Raw genomic sequence first — 22,854 nt, 5'->3', positions numbered from 1 at the left:
ATTTATCAGCGAAGAGTGGGTTCAGCTCTGACTGGAGGTAAATACCACCTCCATGACAGATTGCTTTATCCCCCGCCAGTGTAGAAGAACAGAGATTTTCCGACTCATCGCGTATCCCTCGGAAACAGATGAGTAAAAGGGCACAATTTTCGCCCTGGGACTCTCCATCTGATCGTCCCCAACAAACAAACAAACAAACAAACAAACAAACAAACAAACAAACAAAATATTTTTACGCTAAGCTTTTAACATTCAAAGACTATCTACTAGCCATGGGTACGTAAATGCAATGCACAAGTATACTTGAACGACCCTAGGTCGGTAATGTCTTTGAGGTTGAGCCAGAGGTACTCCCGAAGCCTGTGGCAATGGTGATGGGGAGAGCCCACGTAAAATAAACGGTAGATGATGCGCGTGGATGTTTATTTATTTAATAAATGTGCCACCAACAGTGACACGCTCCAATTATAGGTGGCTTTTACAAATTATTTGAACAAATAACATAGAAATACCAAAAAGGAGAAAATGTGAAAACGCTATGTAAATGAGATGATAATGCTCTGTATGAAATGGATGAAACAATATCTCATATACAGAAGCCTGTTAATAAATCAAACAAAAAAGTTGTAACAAAATCATGTAAATATTATACAAATAAACAAATCACTTCGACGAGAAAAATTCTTTTAATATATTTACATATGTGTCATATCATAAGCAAAGTCAAGATCTACATGATACTTATTAACTAAGTTATTGTATGTTTCACAATATATTGATAAATGGAGAGTTCTTAAAAATACAGTTTTGGAGACTGGAGTAATAAACAATTGCCGAAATCTTAAATTTCCTTTTCTAACATTAAAGTATAACTCGCGAAGCGAACTATTATCGTCAATTAATGCATTAACCACCTTATAGAGATAAATGTGTTGAGCTATTACACGCCTACTGGCTAGAGATACATATTTAAAATCATTCAACAAAAATCCATATGAAACATAATTTCTAAAGGGGAATATCTTATATTTATATAATAAATATATCTTAAAAAGCATTTCTGCACCCTTTCAATTTGATTTTGATAAGATTTAAAACATGGAGACCAAATTATACATGAATACTCAAGTTTAGATCGGACAATACTATTGACGGGGTGGAAGCAGTTCTAGGGTTGTTTTGTCATCTGTTATGTAAAAAACAAGGCATCACTGGTATGTGTGTTTGATTGACTGTACAGTTGAAGGTGAGTCGTAAAACTACCTCTGTCCACAATCTGTATCCATTTACACAGTTGAAAAGCTATATGTTGCCTAATGACAACACTATGCAGTAGAGGAATATTATAATGCTTCGTTTTGTTAGCTTCTTACCCTCGTATGCCCATTCCCTCTCGAATTCCTTAATGTTCTTCATGGTGGTACAGCTTTGGTAGTAAGCCTTGAAGTGCTGGAATACTGGTAGACTGGTATTGTCCGTCCTCTTTATCACACCTAAGGAGTGAGAAGATAAGAACAATGATAAACACAGTACAGTATAATACATTGCGACAATCATGTTAACAAGGCTATACAGAAAGCATACAGATCTCTTCATATGGTTATGTTATCAGAGTATTTAAGGGTTGTAATAAGAATGTAAAGCAGATAACGTATACGTCTCTGGTAGGACCTCTATTTCAGTATGGTTCCTGTGTATGGGACCCTCACCAGAACTGCTTAGTACTAGAACTGGAAAGGATCCAAAGGAAACCAGCACGATTTGTTCTGGCTGATTTCTGATAGAGTAGTGCTATAAAAATGTTGCGAACATTGGGCTGGGAAGACTTGGGAGTAAGGAATCGAACTCCTCGACTAAGTAGACGAATAAGTTTGAGTGGAGCTTTTAAAAATAGAGCATATCACAATATGAAGGAAAAGTTCGAATTCAAGAGGACAAATATTAATTTATGGGACGCGGAATAAGGTGGTGGTGATTATTGTTTTAAGAGGAGGTACAACTGGACAATCATCTCTATTAAAGCTAATCAGAGGGGGTGGGGAAGGTATCACAATTAAGGAGGAAACCTAAATCGGTATCGCAAGGAGGGTGTTTCTGAATTTTAAATGTCTTCAATAGTTTGATGGTGAACGGGATGAAAATTCTGGTTGTGAGTTTCACCAACAGGAAATTACTGTGTTGTTAAGGTGAAATTATGTCACTGCAAGTACTGTACTTAGATGTTAATATAATGAAATATCACATTAACGAGGTTGTAAAGGAAGATTACAGATCTCTTTACATACTAATTTATAAAGGAAACGGTGATGAAAGGAAACCAGAGAACTACAGACAAGTCACCCTGATCAGTGTAGATTGTAAAATGCTGGAGATTTTAATAGCAAAATATATTATAGGAGTATGTTAAGATAAAAGTTAGTTCATGACGAGCCAGTGTGGATTTAGAAAGAAATTTTCGTGCGTGACACAACAGGCAGGATTTCAGCAGGATATATCAGATCAGTTGGATTCAGGAGGCCTGTTGGATTGCACAGCCGTAGACCTTTCCAAAGCATTTGGCAGAGAGGAACATGGAATATTATTACAGAAACTGGAGGTAATAGGATTGGACATAAGGGTTATACGTTGGATAAGAACATTTCTAAATTCAAGGGTTCAGAAATTCAACGTAGGAAACTATGTATCACAGGAAGAGAATGTTTGGAAGGTCATTCCAAAGGGTAGTACAATTCGTCCATTACTATTCTTAATATATATGCAAATGATTTAGGGAACAACATAACATCAAAAGATTGTATGTAGATGACATAATTGTTTATAGGGAAGTAAATAACATAAAGGATTGTACAGAATTATAAAGGGACCTTTACAGTATCCAACAACGGGTTGAAGAGAATAATATGAAGGTTATTGGAGGCAAATAAACTGCCACAGCATTTACAAACACGAGCTTAAATTTCATTATGCTTTGGATGAGGTAATTGTCTCAAAAGATGGCAAGTGCAAATACTTAGGTGTCAGATTTGAAAGTAATTTGTACTGGAAGGGTCATGTTTATGAAATTGTTGCGAAAGCACACAGATCGTTACATGTCATAATGAGGCTACTTAAATGATGCGACAAAGAATGAAAAGACAAAAGTTACTTACGTATGGTTGGTCCATTATTGGAATATATGCAAACAGTGTTTGGGATTCTCATCAGGAATTCTTAATAAAAGAAAAAGGTAGTGTGCAGCGGAAAGCAGGGGATTTCAGGAGAAAACGTAGAGTATCAGAAATGTTAGAGGAATTTGGGTGGGAAGCTTTAAGTAAGGGAAGAGAGAAAAGTAGACTTACAGTTTTATATAGAGTCTATACAACAGAGGAAGCACGGGGAAAGTCCGTGCTAGGCTTCAGTTGGGAAATAATTATATCGGCAGGGTGGACCACAAGTATAGAATTAGACGGGATTTTAGCAGAATCGACTGGGTAAATTTTCATTCATTGGGAAGGGCGTGAAGGAGTGGAACAATTTACCAGGAGAATTGTTTGATCCTTTTCCAAAATGTGTACAGGTATTCAAGAAAAGAATAAACAGCAACAGAGAAAAGAAATATTAGAAGGCATTCGACCTGTGCAGGTTATTGTATATAAAGAATTTTCGGGAATAAATTATTGCATCCCCTTGTCTATGGAGGTTGAACAGCCGAAGTAAGGGACTGCCTGTAGGGGTGAAGACATCGAGGACCCTGGGACCGCTACATTTGTTGAGAAGGCCCTTCAGAGACTCTGGATAACGGTAGCAAAAGGGGCTCAGGTTAAGACGTAGCAGGTCGTTATGCATGTTAGGTAACAAAATGGGTTTAAAAAAACATTGTAATGTAAACTTAAATCATATGGCAGTTGTATAGTATTATTTTAAGTAATTCCACATATTGTATTTGAGTTGATTATGCATGTAAGTACAGAAGATACCATGAGTAAGATTAAGTAAATAATACAAATTTATTAAAGATGAGCAGTGTGTTTAATATAAAAATTGTTAGCTAAAATTGTACAGTAGTGTATTTTAGGAAATGTTCTTATTCTTTTAAATTTAAAATTTAGTGCCTGATAACAATGTATTTTTGTGTATTATTTGCCTCCGAGGTAGATGCTTCATTTGCATATAAAGTGATTTAGGTTTGATTTTATTTTATTTGGTTATGACGGTATTTAGGGGTTGTAGCAAGTATGAAAAGGAGAGAGCTTATAAGTCAATGGTAAGACCCGAATTAGAGTGTGGTTCCAGTGTATGGGACCCTAACCAGGATTACATGCTTTAAGAACTGAAAGAATATTAAAAGGAAAGCAGCACGATTTGTTCTGGATGATCTCCGACAAAGGGGTAGCGTTACGAAAATGTTGCGAAGTTTGAGCTGGGAAGAATTGGAAGAAAGGAGACGAGCTGCTCGACTAAGTGGTATGTTCGCAGCTGTCAGTGGATACATAGAGTTGAATTACATTATTAGACGAATAATCAGGAGTGTTGTCTTTAAAAGTAGGAAAGATCATGATTTGAAGATAAAGTTGGAACTGAGGAGGAAAAACTGGAGCAAATGTTCATTTATAGGTAGAGTAATTAGGAATTGCAATAGTTTACCAAGGGAGATATTCTATATATTTTCAACTTCTTTGAAATTATTGAAGAAAAGACTAGATAAACTGCAGCTAGGGAATCGGCGACTCTGGAAACAGCCCCAAAATGCAGATTGATTGATTGATTGATTGATTGATTGATTGATTGATTGATTGATTGATTGATTGATTGATTGATTGATTGATTGATTGATTGATTGATTGATTGATTGATTGATTGATTGATTGATTGATTGATTGATTGATTGATTGATTGATTGATTGATTGATTGATTGATTGATTGATTGATTGATTGATTGATTGATTGATTGATTGATTGATTGATTGATTGATACCAGAGGCTACGCGTCATGACGCTAACTCTGATACATAACTCAAAAAGAAACCCGGCGAACGGTTGAAGAGTCAATGGGAAGAAAAGGAGGAAAAGTAAGTAAAAACGCGTTCCCGAGCTGGGCACAGTGAATAATAAATAACGGATTTTAAAGCTGCAAACACATCAAATGCCCGCCTTTGTGGTGTAGTGGTTAGCGTGATTAGCTGCCACCCCCGGAGGCCTGGATTCGATTCCCGGCTCTACAACGAAAATTGAAATGTGGTTTGAGGACTGGAACGGGATACACTCAGCCTCGACAAGTCAAATGAGTAGACGTGGGTTCAATTCCCACGTTAGCCATCCTCGAAGTGGTTTTCCGTGGTTTCCCACTTCTCCTCCAGGCAAATGCCAGTATGGTACCTAACTTAAGGCCACGGCCGCTTCCTTGTGTATCCCGTTCAATCTTCCTATTCCCACCACAAGGCCCTTGTTCAACATAACATGTGAGACCGACCGAGTGAGGTACTGGTCCTCCTCCCCAGTTATATCTCCGACACGAAGTCTCACGTTCCAGGACACGCCGTTGAGGCGGTAGAGGTGGGATCCCTCGCTGAGTCCGTGGGAAAAACCAACTCTGGAGGGTAAACAGATTAAGAAAAAAAGAAGAGCATATTATACCAGAGGAGTTAATGAGATGAAGTGAAATATGTGATATATGATGGCAGGAGGGGAGAGGTTGAAGCCCGGCGCCAGCACATAGCCTGCTCCTGTTGAATTAAACCAAGGCGTCTGCTCAAGGCTTAACGTCACCTTCCGACGAACGAATCACCATCAACCGTGTCATATCCAATCACTCCATATGCACACTGTGGAGAGCTTTGGAATTAAATCCAGGCTTTCGGCTCACAATCTAGTAATTTAATTTCGTGTGGCTATTTCTAGCCGAATGCAGCCCTTGCAAGGCAGACCCTCCGACGAGGGTGGGCGGCATCTGCCATGTGTAGGTAACTGCGTGTTATTGTGGTGGAGGATAGTGTTACGTGTGGTGTGTGAGTTGCAGGGATGTTGGGGACAGCACAAATACCCAGCCCCCGGGCCACTATCTCCTGTGGGTGGAGGCGGTAGAATAACACCCACGGTATCCCCTGCCTGTCGTAAAAGGCGACTAAAAGGGGCCCCAGGGGCTCTGAACTTTGGAGTGTGGGTTGGCGACCACGGGGCCCTCAGCTGAGTCCTGGCATTGCTTCCACTTACTTGTGTCAGGCTCCTCACTTTCATCTATCCTATCCGACCTCTCTTGGTCAACTCTTGTTCTTTTCCGACCCCGACGCTATTAGGTTTGCGAGGGCTAGGGAGTCTTTCATTTTCACGCCCTTCGTGGCCCTTGTCTTTCTTTGACCGATATCTTCATTTTTCCCTTCCATTTTTCCCTCTGATTAGTGTTATATAGAGGACTAGCGAATGTACCCGTGCTTCGCTACGGTATTCTACATTGTATTCGAATATCGAAGTAAATAGTGTGCATGTAGTAAATAAGATTGTTTTAAAATTGCATGTCTCTTAGCGTTATCCGAGAAAGAGCATGGGGATGTCCCCGTACGTTGTTTCCAATGTAAAGTGTTTGTTATGGATTTGTGATATAACGACAGGCTCACTTGCCTACTGCCATTCACAATCGAGTTGGGAAGTTTACATTATAATTGCAGGCCCCATTGCCTACTATGCGCACAGAATCGATTTGGGGAGTTTTCGTTAAAATGGCTGCCCCCCTTTCCTACTTCCAGACAGATTACAGTTTTTATTATAATGGCAGGCAATTACCCTACTATCACTCGAAACTGAGTTGTGCAGTTATCATTATAATGCCAGGCCCATTTTCCTACTTCCAGCCAGCTTACTGCCAGTCACACCAAGTTGGTTGAGTTTCCATCAAAATAGCAGGCCACTATGCCTAATGCCAGTCACATTTTACATGAGGACATTTCTTTATAATGGCGGGCACCATTGCCTACTGCCAAACACAATCGGGTAGGGGAGTTTTAAACAAAACTGCATGCTCACTTGCCTTCTGCAAGTCAAATCGAGAAGTGAACTATTCATTACAATTGTAGACCTTCCTTACTAATGACAGTTACACAGGAGTTGGAGAAGGAACCCTTTCATACTGCCAGTCAAAGTATGACACACAAAGTCGGTGTGGGGAGTACTGATTACAATAGCAGACCAACCCTTTCTCGATCACTACAAATCGACATACGAAAGTATATGCGTGTTTACAATATTGAAGACCTTCATTTACAGATTAACTGCTACTAAACGTACGTCATATCGACAAAGGATTATACCATAAGACACGCCGGATTTAGTGGCCTAAATGCCTGGTCCTATGATATGTCATCTATTCTTGGGTCAGATTGAGTTAGAAACGTGGAACAGGGTAACGTTCTTGTAAGATTATCTCACATTACATTACTTTTCGGATAATTATGTGACAGCTACATACATAGCATTTGGCTGATATATGGCTACTGGGTGGGCCAATTTTCGTGAAGAGTTTGATGATTCTGTATTTCATATAAGTAATCGAAGGTATGAATTATGCATGTGAAAATTCCAAATTGACTTAACATCCATTAATAGAGAAAAATCAAACGTAAAAGGGACAGATACGGCAAAAAGTCATAAGACCAAGGTTGTAGATCATTCCAAATTGAACGAATATTGTGCAATCAGTTATGTGATAGGAATTTCCGAAGGTCTGCACCATCATTAAAATTGCCTGCATATTTCTATATTCTTCGCGGATAAAAAGTGAAAAATTTAATGATCTAGGATGTTTTCCGTTCGTTACAGGCTAAAACGTATAATTTTGTCAAATTTCAATTATCTTCTTTTTCTTCTGGCAAATTATGCCGCAATCTGGATTTTGGGCGAGGCGGGTAAAAATTAGGACTTTCAGGAAACTAAACCAAAAATTATGCAGATGGTCAATATTACCCCTTAAACGGAAAGCTGTACGAAAATTTCGCCAAAACAGTCAGTGTAGAGGCACACAGTCGTTACGATTTGATTTATGTAGATAAGGAATCTGCTCCATGTAAAACACCTTTTTGGCTATGTCCGCTGGACTTAACCTGCAAAACTGACCATTCATGATATCTCCCTTATTAATCCTCCTGACGAAAAAATGCACATGAAAAAAAGGTTTAGAGGTAGAATTCCATCACGTTTGGTCGATTTCCAGTCAGGTTGGTCTTGTTCTGTATATATTGTGGAAGAGTAAAATCACCATTTCGATTCCCTATAAACCGCCAGTCCATTCCGGAACATGAAATGTTATTTACGTTTAAAACCTACCTTTGGACAGGTGGATGCTAAATATGAATTTTGGTTCGAATGTCTTCAGTAGTTTTCAAGTTGTAAGGAATACGCTTTACACGCACCCGCTCGAGAGTTAAGTCCGTTGGGACTTGTACAGAAAAACGGTCCGTTAATGATATCTCCCTTATTAATCCTCATATCGAAATGATGCACATGAGAAAAAAGGTTTAGAAAAAAATTTCTACCAAGGCAGGTAGATTTAAATTAACGTTGGTTGTGTATATTTTGTAGAGTGCAAAATCACTGTTTCGGTTTCGTATAAACCCCCAGTCAGTTCAGGGATTTAGAAACAATATTTGCCCTAAAACCTATCAAGGACAGGTGTATTCTAAATATGAGTATTGGTGGGAATACATCCAGTAGTTTGTAGCATTCGCGTACATACGGCGTAATTAAGGAAGAAAATAGTACAGTTAAGAGAGTTGAAAGTAATAGAAAATGGATTATAACTGAGGACAGCCGGAAAACGACAAATATGTAAATGCCTAGTTAATGTATTGGAAAATCAAATGACCCTCAATAAATTATGCTAGTGTGAGTTATGGATATAATAAAGCGGTAACAGAGGAGAAATTTAGGTCCAGTGATTCCTAGGTAAACAAAAAATAAGAAGATGACTAATGGTGTTATTACTTAATCTATTCGAAGGCGGTTATAACATCCAACGATATTCCGCCAATATCCCGCAGATAGGCCAATTGACGCCTCTCCTGCCTTCTACCTAAGGAACAACCACGAATTTAAAAGCATGGTGAGGAAAATGGCAAAACGTTACTTCCCTGCTGGCATGCAGTCAGAGACGTTGCCATGGTAACCTGTAGGTTCGTTGTCGGTCTGTCGGTTACTCAATGCAGAGCATGGTACCAGCAGAAAATTGTAAATTTCTCCGTCATGTAAAGAGTAAGGTAAACTATGAACATAACGAAAGTTGTTTATAATGAAGAGACGTTTCACGTACGGTAAACGAAGCTTACAGAAAATCAATAGTATAAGAGAAAATGGAGGAAAACCATTCTGGTTTCCCTATAAACCCCCCGTCTATTGAAAGATTTTAAAATGATATGCATATTGAAACCTTCCTTGGGATGAATACACTCTAAATATGAAGTTTAGTTGAGATCTATCGAGCCGTTTCGACGTGATGGTGGAAAGACCATTCTGGTTTTCCTATAAACCCCCGTCTATTCAAAGATTTTAAAATGATATGCATATCGAAACCTTCCCCGGGATGAGTATACTCTAAATATGAAATTTCGTTGAGATCTATCCAGCCGTTTCGACGTGATGGTGGAAAAAACATTCTGGTTTTCCTATAAACCCCCGTGTATTCAAAGATTTTAAAATGATATGCATATCGAAACCTTCCCCGGGATGAGTATACTCTAAATATGAAATTTGTTTGAGATCTATCGAGCCGTTTCGACGTGATGGTGGAAAAACCATTCTGGTTTTCCTATAAACCCCCGTCTATTCAAAGATTTTAAAATGATATGCATATCGAAACCTTCCCCGGGATGAGTATACTCTAAATATGAAGTTTGGTTGAGATCTATCCAGCCGTTTCGACGTGATGGTGGTAAAACCATTCTGGTTTTCCTATAAACCCCCGTGTATTCAAAGATTTTAAAATGATATGCATATCGAAACCTTCCCCGGGATGAGTATACTCTAAATTTGAAATTTGGTTGAGATCTATCCAGCCGTTTCGACGTGATGGTGGAAAAACCATTCTGGTTTTCCTATAAACCCCCGTGTATTCAAAGATTTTAAAATGATATACGTATCGAAACCTTCCCCGGGAAGAGTATACTCTAAATATGAAGTTTAGTTGAGATCTATCCAGCCGTTTAGACGTGATGGTGGAAAAACCATACTGGTTTCCGTATAAACCCCCCGTGTATTCAAAGATTTTAAAATGATATGCATATCGAAACCTTCCCCGGGATGAGTATACTCTAAATATGAAATTTGGTTGAGATCTATCCAGCCGTTTCGACGTGATGGTGGAAAAACCATTCTCGTTTTCCTATAAACCCCCCGTGTATTCAAAGATTTTAAAATGATATGCATATCGAAACCTTCCCCGGGATGAGTATACTCTAAATATGAAATTTGGTTGAGATCTATCCAGCCGTTTCGACGTGACGGTGGAAAAACCATTCTGGTTTTCTTATAAACCCCCCGTGTATTCAAAGATTTTAAAATGATATGCATATCGAAACCTTCCCCGCGATGAGTATACTCTAAATATGAAGTTTGGTTGAGATCTATCCAGCCGTTTCGACGTGATGGTGGAAAAACCATTCTGGTTTTCCTATAAACCCCCCGTGCATTCAAAGATTTTAAAATGACATGCATATCGAAACCTTCCCCGGGATGAGTATACTGTATATATGAAATTTGGTTGAGATCTATCGAGCCGTTTCGAGGTGATGGTGGAAAAACCATTCTGGTTTTCCGATAAACCCCCTGTGTATTCAAAGATTTTAAAATGATATGCATATCGAGACCTTCCCCGGGAGGAGTATACTCTAAATATGATATTTGGTTGAGATCTATCCAGCCGTTTCGACGTGATGGTGGAAAAACCATTTTGGTTTTCCTATAACCCCAACGTGTTTTCAAGGAGTTTAAAATGATATGCACATCAAAACCTTCCCCGGGAGGAGTATACTCTAAATATGAAGTTTGGTTGAGATCTATCCAGCCGTTTCGACGTGATGGTGGAAAAACCATTGTGGTTTTCCTATAAACCCCCGTCTATTCAAAGATTTTAAAATGATATGCATATCGAAACTTTCCCCGGGATGAGTATACTCTAAATATGAAATTTGGTTGAGATCTATCCAGCCGTTTCGACGTGATGGTGGAAAAATCATTCTGGTTTTCCTATAAACCCCCCGTGTATTCAAAGATTTTAAAATGATATGCATATCGAAACCTTCCCCGGGAGGAGTATACTCTAAATACGAAGTTTGGTTGAGATCTATCCAGCCGTTTCGACGTGATGGTGGAAAAACCATTCTGGTTTTCCTATAAACCCCCCGTGTATTCAAAGATTTTAAAATGATATGCATATCGAAACCTTCCCCGGGAGGAGTATACTCTAAATATGAAGTTTGGTTGAGATCTATCCAGCCGTTTCGACGTGATGGTGGAAAAACCATTCAGGTTTTCCTATAAACCCCCGTGTATTCAAAGATTTTAAAATGATATGCATATCGAAACCTTCCCCGGGATGAGTATACTCTAAATATGAAGTTTGGTTGAGATCTATCCAGCCGTTTCGACGTGATGGTGGAACAGACAAACAGACAGACAAACAGAAACAATTTTATTTATTAAAAAAAAATTTTACACTCGTTCTTCACCCCCTTTCCATCCCCGCCCAAAAGGAGTCCTATGAGTGCCTTACACAACAGTATATTTTTTTCCCAGATATTAAGTCTTATTTGTACCTATTTTGGTTGACAGCTATGCCCAAACGTACATGCATAATCTCACTGCTCTAGAATCCTGGAGCTGACGTTGCCATGGTTACGGCAGTTCATTTCTTTATCCGATTCCTAGAGCAGGGGTAGTGTGGTGCCAATATCTCCGTAACGGTTGGTTTTAGGGCCTTAAAACATGGTTTTCGGGCCCGTAGGGCTTACCGAGTTTTGTTCTTTGCGTCAAGAGGATTAAATTGAGCTTTGTCTCGTCCTTATACGACAAATTCGATATTTTGCCCATAATAGTATAAGAGAAAATGGAGGAAAACCGTTTTTCCTATAAAACCCCCGTCTTTTCAAAGATTTTAAAATGATATGCATATCGAAACCTTCCCCGGGGTCAGTATACTCTAAATATGATGTTTGGTTGAGATCTATCCAGCCGTTTCGACGTGATGGTGGAACAGACAAACAGACAGACAAACAGACAAACAGAAACAATTTTATTTATATAGATGACGGATAAGCATGAGCACGTTGAAACGTGCAGACTTCCACTTCGAGATTCATATCTCCTAAACGGTTTATGATATTAAGAAACGGTTTGCGCCATCAGACGCCTCATTTATCACTCTACATATTTGTTTCTAAACCATTTCCTCTTATCTCCCATATTAAGGGGGTAAATTGAAATCAAATTTTGAATAGGCTGAAATTTGGGTGCATTTTTAATATTTTACATTACTTTTTGCCTACTTATGTATAAGCTAGAATCATGAAATTTGGTACACATATGTCCCTTAATCGTGCAAATGTGCGCACACAACGTGATGATCCTACCATTCTTATAAGTGTGTCAAACAATGAAATATACTTGTAAAAATCACAAAATTTACGAACAATCCAGAAATACGGCCAAATTTAACGTATTAGGGAGAGAGATACGACAAAATGTCACAGGACCAAAGTTGTAGATCACTCCGAATTGAAGCGACATTGTGCCATCCGTTTTGTGATACGACTTACCGTTTAGCCAAAAAATAGCTCAAAAGGAATGTCTGCACAGTCATTAAAATTGCCTCCATATTTCGATATCTTTGGGGGGTAAAAAGTGAAAAATTTGAACATCTTGGAATTTTCCCGTCGGTTAGGGACCAAAAGCTATAATTTCACCAAATTTCAATTGTCTACTTCGTCTGGCATGTTGTGCCGCCATTTTGATTTGGGGGGATAGGGGATAAAAATGAGGAAATTCTCGAAAATTTTTAAGCCCACGAAACCTATAGGTTATCGTTTTGGATATACTATACGACTGTGTTCTTATGCTGAGCCCAAAATTTGAGCCCCCCCCAGCGTGCCCCCTTGAGGGAATTTTGAGAATTTCCGATTTTTCTAGGGATCCTGGGGTCATCAGTTTCCTCCGTACAAAGTTTCAAATTTCTGAGATTTCTGGAAGTGCCTCATTAATCACGTCTTTTCATTTTTAAATATTTATATATACATCGCTCCAGCCCGACTTGCTTTTATATATATAGATAGATGACGGATAAGCATGAGCACGTTGAAAAGTGCAGACTTCCACTTCGAGATTCATATCTCCTAAACGGTTTATGATATTAAGAAACGGTTTGCGCCATCAGACGCCTCATTTATCGCTCTACATATTTCTTTCTAAACCATTTCCTCTTATCTCCCATATTAAGGGGGTAAATTGAGATCAAATTTTGAATAGGGTGAAATTTGGGTGCATTTTTAACATTTTACATTACTTTTTGCCTACTTATGTATAAGCTAGAATCATGAAATTTCGTACACATATGTCCCTTAATCGTGCCAATGTGCGCACACAACGTGATGATCCTATCGTTCTTATAAGTGTGTCAAACAATGAAATATACTTGTACAAATCACCAAATTTACGAACAATCCAGAAATTCGGCCAAATTTAACGTATAAGGGAGAGAGATACGACAAAATGTCACAGGACCAAAGTTGTAGATCACTCCGAATTGAAGAGACAATGTGCCATCCGTTTTGTGATACGACTTACCGTTTAGCCAAAAAATAGCTCAAAAGGAATGTCTGCACAGTCATTAAAATTGCCTCCATATTTCGATATCTTTGGGGGGTAAAAAGTGAAAAATTTGAACATCTTGGAATTTTCCCGTCGGTTAGGGACCAAAAGCTATAATTTCACCAAATTTCAATTGTCTACTTCGTCTGGCAGGTTGTGCCGCCATTTTGAATTGGGGGATAGGGGATAAAAATGAGGAAATTCTCGAAAATTTTTAAGCCCACGAAACCTATAGGTTATCGTTTTGGATATACTATACGACTGTGTTCTTATGCTGAGCCCAAAATTTGAGCCCCCCCCAGCGTGCCCCCTTCAGGGAATTTTGAGAATTTCCGATTTTTCTAGGGATCCTGGGGTCATCAGTTTCCTCCGTACAAAGTTTCAAATTTATGAGATTTCTGGAAGTGCCTCATTAATTCACGTCTTTTTTCATTTTTAAATATTTATATATACATCGCTCCAGCCCGACTTGCTTTTATATATATAGACTAGCAAATATACCCGTGCTTCGCTACGGTGTTCAACATTGTATTCGAATATCGAAGTAAACAGTGTACATGCAGTAAATAAGATTGTTTTAAAATTGCATGTCTCTTAGCGTTATCCGAGAAAGAGCATGGTGATGTCCCCATACGTTGTTTCCAATGTAAAGTGTTTGTTACGGATTTGTGATATAACGGCAGGCTCACTTGCCTACTGCCATTCATTATAATTGGAAGCCCCATTGCCTACTGCGCGGTCACAATCAAGTTGGGAGTGTTCGTTACAATGGCAGGCCCCATTTCCTACTCCCAAAGAGATTACAGTCGAGGAGATTTTATTATAATAGCAGGCAAATTCCCTACCACCATTCAAAATTGAGTTGTGCCGTTATCACTATAATGTCAGGCCGATTTTCCTACTTTCAGCCAGCTTACTGCCAGTCACAGCAAGTTGGTGAGTTTCCATCAAAATAGCAGGCCACTATGCCTAATGCCAGTCACATTTTAGATGAGGACATTTGTTTATAATGGCGGGCACCCTTGCCTACTGCCAAATACAATCGGGTAGGGATGTTTTACACAAAACTGCATGCTCACTTGCCTTCTACAAGTCAAATCGAGAAGCGAACTATTCATTACAATTGTAGACCTTCCTTACTAATGACAGTTACACAGGATTTGGAGAAGGGCCCTTTCATACAGCCAGTCAAAGTCGGTGTGGGGAGTACTGATTACAATAGCAGACCCACCCTTTCTCGATCGCTACAAATTTGAGCCCCCCCCCCAGCGTGACCCCTTCAGGGAATTTTGAGAATTTCCGATTTTTCTAGGGATCCTGGGGTCATCCGTTTTTCCCGTACCAAGTTTCAAATTTCTGAGATTTCTGGAAGTGCCTCATTAATTCACGTCTTTTTTCATTTTTAAATATTTATATATACATCGCTCCAGCCCGACTTGCTTTTATATATATAGATGACGGATAAGCATGAGCACGTTGAAAAGTGCAGACTTCCACTTCGAGATTCATATCTCCTAAACGGTTTATGATATTAAGAAACGGTTTGCGCCATCAGACGCCCCATTTATCGCTCTAAATGTTTGTTGCTAAACCATATCCTCGTATCTCCCATATTAAGGGGGTAAATTGAGTTCAAATTTTGAATAGGGTGAAATTTGGGTGCATTTATAACATTTTACATTACATTTTGCCTACTTATGTATACGCTAGAATCATGAAATTTGGTACACATATGTCCCTTAATCGTGCCAATGTGCGCACCTAACGTGATGATCCTATCATCCTTATAAGTGTGTCAAACAATGAAATATACTTGTAAAAATCACCAAATTTACGAACAATCCAGAAATACGGCCAAATTTAACGTATAAGGGAGAGAGATACGACAAAATGTCACAGGACCAAAGTTGTAGATCACTCCGAATTGAAGGGACATTGTGCCATCCGTTTTGTGATACGACTTACCGTTTAGCCAAAAAATAGCTCAAAAGGAATGTCTGCACAGTCATTAAAATTGCCTCTATATTTCGATATCTTTAGGGGTAAAAAGTGAAAAATTTGAACATCTTGGAATTTTCCCGTCGGTTAGGGACCAAAAGCTATAATTTCACCAAATTTCAATTGTCTACCTCGTCTGCCAGGTTGTGCCGCCATCTTGATTTGGGGGGATAGGGGATAAAAATGAGGAAATTCCCGAAAATTTTTAAGCCCACGAAACCTATAGGTTATCGTTTTGGATATACTATACGACTGTGTTCTTATGCTGAGCCCAAAATTTGATCCCCCCCAGCGTGCCCCCTTCAGGGAATTTTGAGAATTTCCGATTTTTCTAGGGATCCTGGGGTCATCAGTTTCCCCCGTACCAAGTTTCAAATTTCTGAGATTTCTGGAAGTGCCTCATTAATTCACGTCGTTTTTCATTTTTAAATATTTATATATACATCGCTCCAGCCCGACTTGCTTTTATATATATAGATAGATGACGGATAAACATGAGCACGTTGAAAAGTGCAGACTTCCACTTCGAGATTCATATCTCCTAAACGGTTTATGATATTAAGAAACGGTTTGCGCCATCAGACGCCACATTTATCGCTCTAAATGTTTGTTGCTAAACCATATCCTCGTATCTCCCATATTAAGGGGGTAAATTGAGTTCAAATTTTGAATAGGGTGAAATTTGGGTGCATTTTTAACATTTTACATTACATTTTGCCTACTTATGTATAAGCTAGAATCATGAAATTTGGTACACATATGTCCCTTAATTGTGCCAATGTGCGCACCTAACGTGATGATCCTATCATCCTTATAAGTGTGTCAAACAATGAAATATACTTGTAAAAATCACCAAATTTACGAACAATCCAGAAATACGGCCAAATTTAACGTATAAGGGAGAGAGATACGACAAAATGTCACAGGACCAAAGTTGTAGATCACTCCGAATTGAAGGGACCTTGTGCCATCCGTTTTGTGATACGACTTACCGTTTAGCCAAAAAATAGCTCAAAAGGAATGTCTGCACAGTCATTAAAATTGCCTCCATATTTCGATATCTTTAGGGGTAAAAAGTGAAAAATTTGAACATCTTGGAATTTTCCCGTCGGTTAGGGACCAAAAGCTATAATTTCACCAAATTTCAATTGTCTACCTCGTCTGGCAGGTTGTGCCGCCATCTTGATTTGGGGGGATAGGGGATAAAAATGAGGAAATTACCGAAAATTTTTAAGCCCACGAAACCTATAGGTTATCGTTTTGGATATACTATACGACTGTGTTCTTATGCTGAGCCCAAAATTTGATCCCCCCCAGCGTGCCCCCTTCAGGGAATTTTGAGAATTTCCGATTTTTCTAGGGATCCTGGGGTCATCAGTTTCCCCCGTACCAAGTTTCAAATTTCTGAGATTTCTGGAAGTGCCTCATTAATTCACGTCTTTTTTCATTTTTAAATATTTATATATACATCGCTCCAGCCCGACTTGCTTTTATATATATAGATGACGGATAAGCATGAGCACGTTGAAAAGTGCAGACTTCCACTTCGAGATTCATATCTCCTAAACGGTTTATGATATTAAGAAACGGTTTGCGCCATCAGACGCCCCATTTATCGCTCTAAATGTTTGTTGCTAAACCATATCCTCGTATCTCCCATATTAAGGGGGTAAATTGAGTTCAAATTTTGAATAGGGTGAAATTTGGGTGCATTTATAACATTTTACATTACATTTTGCCTACTTATGTATACGCTAGAATCATGAAATTTGGTACACATATGTCCCTTAATCGTGCCAATGTGCGCACCTAACATGATGATCCTATCATCCCTATAAGTGTGTCAAACAATGAAATATACTTGTAAAAATCACCAAATTTACGAACAATCCAGAAATACGGCCAAATTTAACGTATAAGGGAGAGAGATACGACAAAATGTCACAGGACCAAAGTTGTAGATCACTCCGAATTGAAGGGACATTGTGCCATCCGTTTTGTGATACGACTTACCGTTTAGCCAAAAAATAGCTCAAAAGGAATGTCTGCACAGTCATTAAAATTGCCTCCATATTTCGATATCTTTGGGGGGTAAAAAGTGAAAAATTTGAACATCTTGGAATTTTCCCGTCGGTTAGGGACCAAAAGCTATAATTTCACCAAATTTCAATTGTCTACTTCGTCTGGCAGGTTGTGCCGCCATTTTGAATTGGGGGATAGGGGATAAAAATGAGGAAATTCTCGAAAATTTTTAAGCCCACGAAACCTATAGGTTATCGTTTTGGATATACTATACGACTGTGTTCTTATGCTGAGCCCAAAATTTGAGCCCCCCCCAGCGTGCCCCCTTCAGGGAATTTTGAGAATTTCCGATTTTTCTAGGGATCCTGGGGTCATCAGTTTCCTCCGTACAAAGTTTCAAATTTATGAGATTTCTGGAAGTGCCTCATTAATTCACGTCTTTTTTCATTTTTAAATATTTATATATACATCGCTCCAGCCCGACTTGCTTTTATATATATAGACTAGCAAATATACCCGTGCTTCGCTACGGTGTTCAACATTGTATTCGAATATCGAAGTAAACAGTGTACATGCAGTAAATAAGATTGTTTTAAAATTGCATGTCTCTTAGCGTTATCCGAGAAAGAGCATGGTGATGTCCCCATACGTTGTTTCCAATGTAAAGTGTTTGTTACGGATTTGTGATATAACGGCAGGCTCACTTGCCTACTGCCATTCATTATAATTGGAAGCCCCATTGCCTACTGCGCGGTCACAATCAAGTTGGGAGTGTTCGTTACAATGGCAGGCCCCATTTCCTACTCCCAAAGAGATTACAGTCGAGGAGATTTTATTATAATAGCAGGCAAATTCCCTACCACCATTCAAAATTGAGTTGTGCCGTTATCACTATAATGTCAGGCCGATTTTCCTACTTTCAGCCAGCTTACTGCCAGTCACAGCAAGTTGGTGAGTTTCCATCAAAATAGCAGGCCACTATGCCTAATGCCAGTCACATTTTAGATGAGGACATTTGTTTATAATGGCGGGCACCCTTGCCTACTGCCAAATACAATCGGGTAGGGATGTTTTACACAAAACTGCATGCTCACTTGCCTTCTACAAGTCAAATCGAGAAGCGAACTATTCATTACAATTGTAGACCTTCCTTACTAATGACAGTTACACAGGATTTGGAGAAGGGCCCTTTCATACAGCCAGTCAAAGTCGGTGTGGGGAGTACTGATTACAATAGCAGACCCACCCTTTCTCGATCGCTACAAATTTGAGCCCCCCCCCCAGCGTGACCCCTTCAGGGAATTTTGAGAATTTCCGATTTTTCTAGGGATCCTGGGGTCATCCGTTTTTCCCGTACCAAGTTTCAAATTTCTGAGATTTCTGGAAGTGCCTCATTAATTCACGTCTTTTTTCATTTTTAAATATTTATATATACATCGCTCCAGCCCGACTTGCTTTTATATATATAGATGACGGATAAGCATGAGCACGTTGAAAAGTGCAGACTTCCACTTCGAGATTCATATCTCCTAAACGGTTTATGATATTAAGAAACGGTTTGCGCCATCAGACGCCCCATTTATCGCTCTAAATGTTTGTTGCTAAACCATATCCTCGTATCTCCCATATTAAGGGGGTAAATTGAGTTCAAATTTTGAATAGGGTGAAATTTGGGTGCATTTATAACATTTTACATTACATTTTGCCTACTTATGTATACGCTAGAATCATGAAATTTGGTACACATATGTCCCTTAATCGTGCCAATGTGCGCACCTAACGTGATGATCCTATCATCCTTATAAGTGTGTCAAACAATGAAATATACTTGTAAAAATCACCAAATTTACGAACAATCCAGAAATACGGCCAAATTTAACGTATAAGGGAGAGAGATACGACAAAATGTCACAGGACCAAAGTTGTAGATCACTCCGAATTGAAGGGACATTGTGCCATCCGTTTTGTGATACGACTTACCGTTTAGCCAAAAAATAGCTCAAAAGGAATGTCTGCACAGTCATTAAAATTGCCTCTATATTTCGATATCTTTAGGGGTAAAAAGTGAAAAATTTGAACATCTTGGAATTTTCCCGTCGGTTAGGGACCAAAAGCTATAATTTCACCAAATTTCAATTGTCTACCTCGTCTGCCAGGTTGTGCCGCCATCTTGATTTGGGGGGATAGGGGATAAAAATGAGGAAATTCCCGAAAATTTTTAAGCCCACGAAACCTATAGGTTATCGTTTTGGATATACTATACGACTGTGTTCTTATGCTGAGCCCAAAATTTGATCCCCCCCAGCGTGCCCCCTTCAGGGAATTTTGAGAATTTCCGATTTTTCTAGGGATCCTGGGGTCATCAGTTTCCCCCGTACCAAGTTTCAAATTTCTGAGATTTCTGGAAGTGCCTCATTAATTCACGTCGTTTTTCATTTTTAAATATTTATATATACATCGCTCCAGCCCGACTTGCTTTTATATATATAGATAGATGACGGATAAACATGAGCACGTTGAAAAGTGCAGACTTCCACTTCGAGATTCATATCTCCTAAACGGTTTATGATATTAAGAAACGGTTTGCGCCATCAGACGCCACATTTATCGCTCTAAATGTTTGTTGCTAAACCATATCCTCGTATCTCCCATATTAAGGGGGTAAATTGAGTTCAAATTTTGAATAGGGTGAAATTTGGGTGCATTTTTAACATTTTACATTACATTTTGCCTACTTATGTATAAGCTAGAATCATGAAATTTGGTACACATATGTCCCTTAATTGTGCCAATGTGCGCACCTAACGTGATGATCCTATCATCCTTATAAGTGTGTCAAACAATGAAATATACTTGTAAAAATCACCAAATTTACGAACAATCCAGAAATACGGCCAAATTTAACGTATAAGGGAGAGAGATACGACAAAATGTCACAGGACCAAAGTTGTAGATCACTCCGAATTGAAGGGACCTTGTGCCATCCGTTTTGTGATACGACTTACCGTTTAGCCAAAAAATAGCTCAAAAGGAATGTCTGCACAGTCATTAAAATTGCCTCCATATTTCGATATCTTTAGGGGTAAAAAGTGAAAAATTTGAACATCTTGGAATTTTCCCGTCGGTTAGGGACCAAAAGCTATAATTTCACCAAATTTCAATTGTCTACCTCGTCTGGCAGGTTGTGCCGCCATCTTGATTTGGGGGGATAGGGGATAAAAATGAGGAAATTACCGAAAATTTTTAAGCCCACGAAACCTATAGGTTATCGTTTTGGATATACTATACGACTGTGTTCTTATGCTGAGCCCAAAATTTGATCCCCCCCAGCGTGCCCCCTTCAGGGAATTTTGAGAATTTCCGATTTTTCTAGGGATCCTGGGGTCATCAGTTTCCCCCGTACCAAGTTTCAAATTTCTGAGATTTCTGGAAGTGCCTCATTAATTCACGTCTTTTTTCATTTTTAAATATTTATATATACATCGCTCCAGCCCGACTTGCTTTTATATATATAGATGACGGATAAGCATGAGCACGTTGAAAAGTGCAGACTTCCACTTCGAGATTCATATCTCCTAAACGGTTTATGATATTAAGAAACGGTTTGCGCCATCAGACGCCCCATTTATCGCTCTAAATGTTTGTTGCTAAACCATATCCTCGTATCTCCCATATTAAGGGGGTAAATTGAGTTCAAATTTTGAATAGGGTGAAATTTGGGTGCATTTATAACATTTTACATTACATTTTGCCTACTTATGTATACGCTAGAATCATGAAATTTGGTACACATATGTCCCTTAATCGTGCCAATGTGCGCACCTAACATGATGATCCTATCATCCCTATAAGTGTGTCAAACAATGAAATATACTTGTAAAAATCACCAAATTTACGAACAATCCAGAAATACGGCCAAATTTAACGTATAAGGGAGAGAGATACGACAAAATGTCACAGGACCAAAGTTGTAGATCACTCCGAATTGAAGGGACATTGTGCCATCCGTTTTGTGATACGACTTACCGTTTAGCCAAAAAATAGCTCAAAAGGAATGTCTGCACAGTCATTAAAATTGCCTCCATATTTCGATATCTTTAGGGGTAAAAAGTGAAAAATTTGAACATCTTGGAATTTTCCCGTCGGTTAGGGACCAAAAGCTATAATTTCACCAAATTTCAATTGTCTACCTCGTCTGCCAGGTTGTGCCGCCATCTTGATTTGGGGGGATAGGGGATAAAAATGAGGAAATTCCCGAAAATTTTTAAGCCCACGAAACCTATAGGTTATCGTTTTGGATATACTATACGACTGTGTTCTTATGCTGAGCCCAAAATTTGATCCCCCCCAGCGTGCCCCCTTCAGGGAATTTTGAGAATTTCCGATTTTTCTAGGGATCCTGGGGTCATCAGTTTCCCCCGTACCAAGTTTCAAATTTCTGAGATTTCTGGAAGTGCCTCATTAATTCACGTCTTTTTTCATTTTTAAATATTTATATATACATCGCTCCAGCCCGACTTGCTTTTATATATATAGATAGATGACGGATAAACATGAGCACGTTGAAAAGTGCAGACTTCCACTTCGAGATTCATATCTCCTAAACGGTTTATGATATTAAGAAACGGTTTGCGCCATCAGACGCCACATTTATCGCTCTAAATGTTTATTGCTAAACCATATCCTCGTATCTCCCATATTAAGGGGGTAAATTGAGTTCAAATTTTGAATAGGGTGAAATTTGGGTGCATTTTTAACATTTTACATTACATTTTGCCTACTTATGTATAAGCTAGAATCATGAAATTTGGTACACATATGTCCCTTAATTGTGCCAATGTGCGCACCTAACGTGATGATCCTATCATCCTTATAAGTGTGTCAAACAATGAAATATACTTGTAAAAATCACCAAATTTACGAACAATCCAGAAATACGGCCAAATTTAACGTATAAGGGAGAGAGATACGACAAAATGTCACAGGACCAAAGTTGTAGATCACTCCGAATT

General features: G+C 38.8%; 1 protein-coding gene across 1 annotated transcript in view; it reads right to left on the bottom strand.

Moving 5' to 3' along the window:
* Window positions 1-22,854, bottom strand: part of LOC136872319 (endothelin-converting enzyme 2) — a 274,577-nt gene that overhangs the window by 212,500 nt on the left and 39,223 nt on the right. Inside the window, exon 3 of the mRNA XM_067146134.2 lies at window positions 1,374-1,493. Coding sequence (XP_067002235.2) covers window positions 1,374-1,493 — 120 coding nt within the window. The remainder of the gene's footprint in view (window positions 1-1,373; window positions 1,494-22,854) is intronic.

This window comes from Anabrus simplex, chromosome 4, assembly GCF_040414725.1.
Source record: "Anabrus simplex isolate iqAnaSimp1 chromosome 4, ASM4041472v1, whole genome shotgun sequence".
Classification (NCBI taxonomy): domain Eukaryota; kingdom Metazoa; phylum Arthropoda; class Insecta; order Orthoptera; family Tettigoniidae; genus Anabrus; species Anabrus simplex.
The sequence above is the reverse complement of the archived record's forward strand: the minus strand, read 5'-3'. Positions and strand labels throughout refer to the sequence as shown.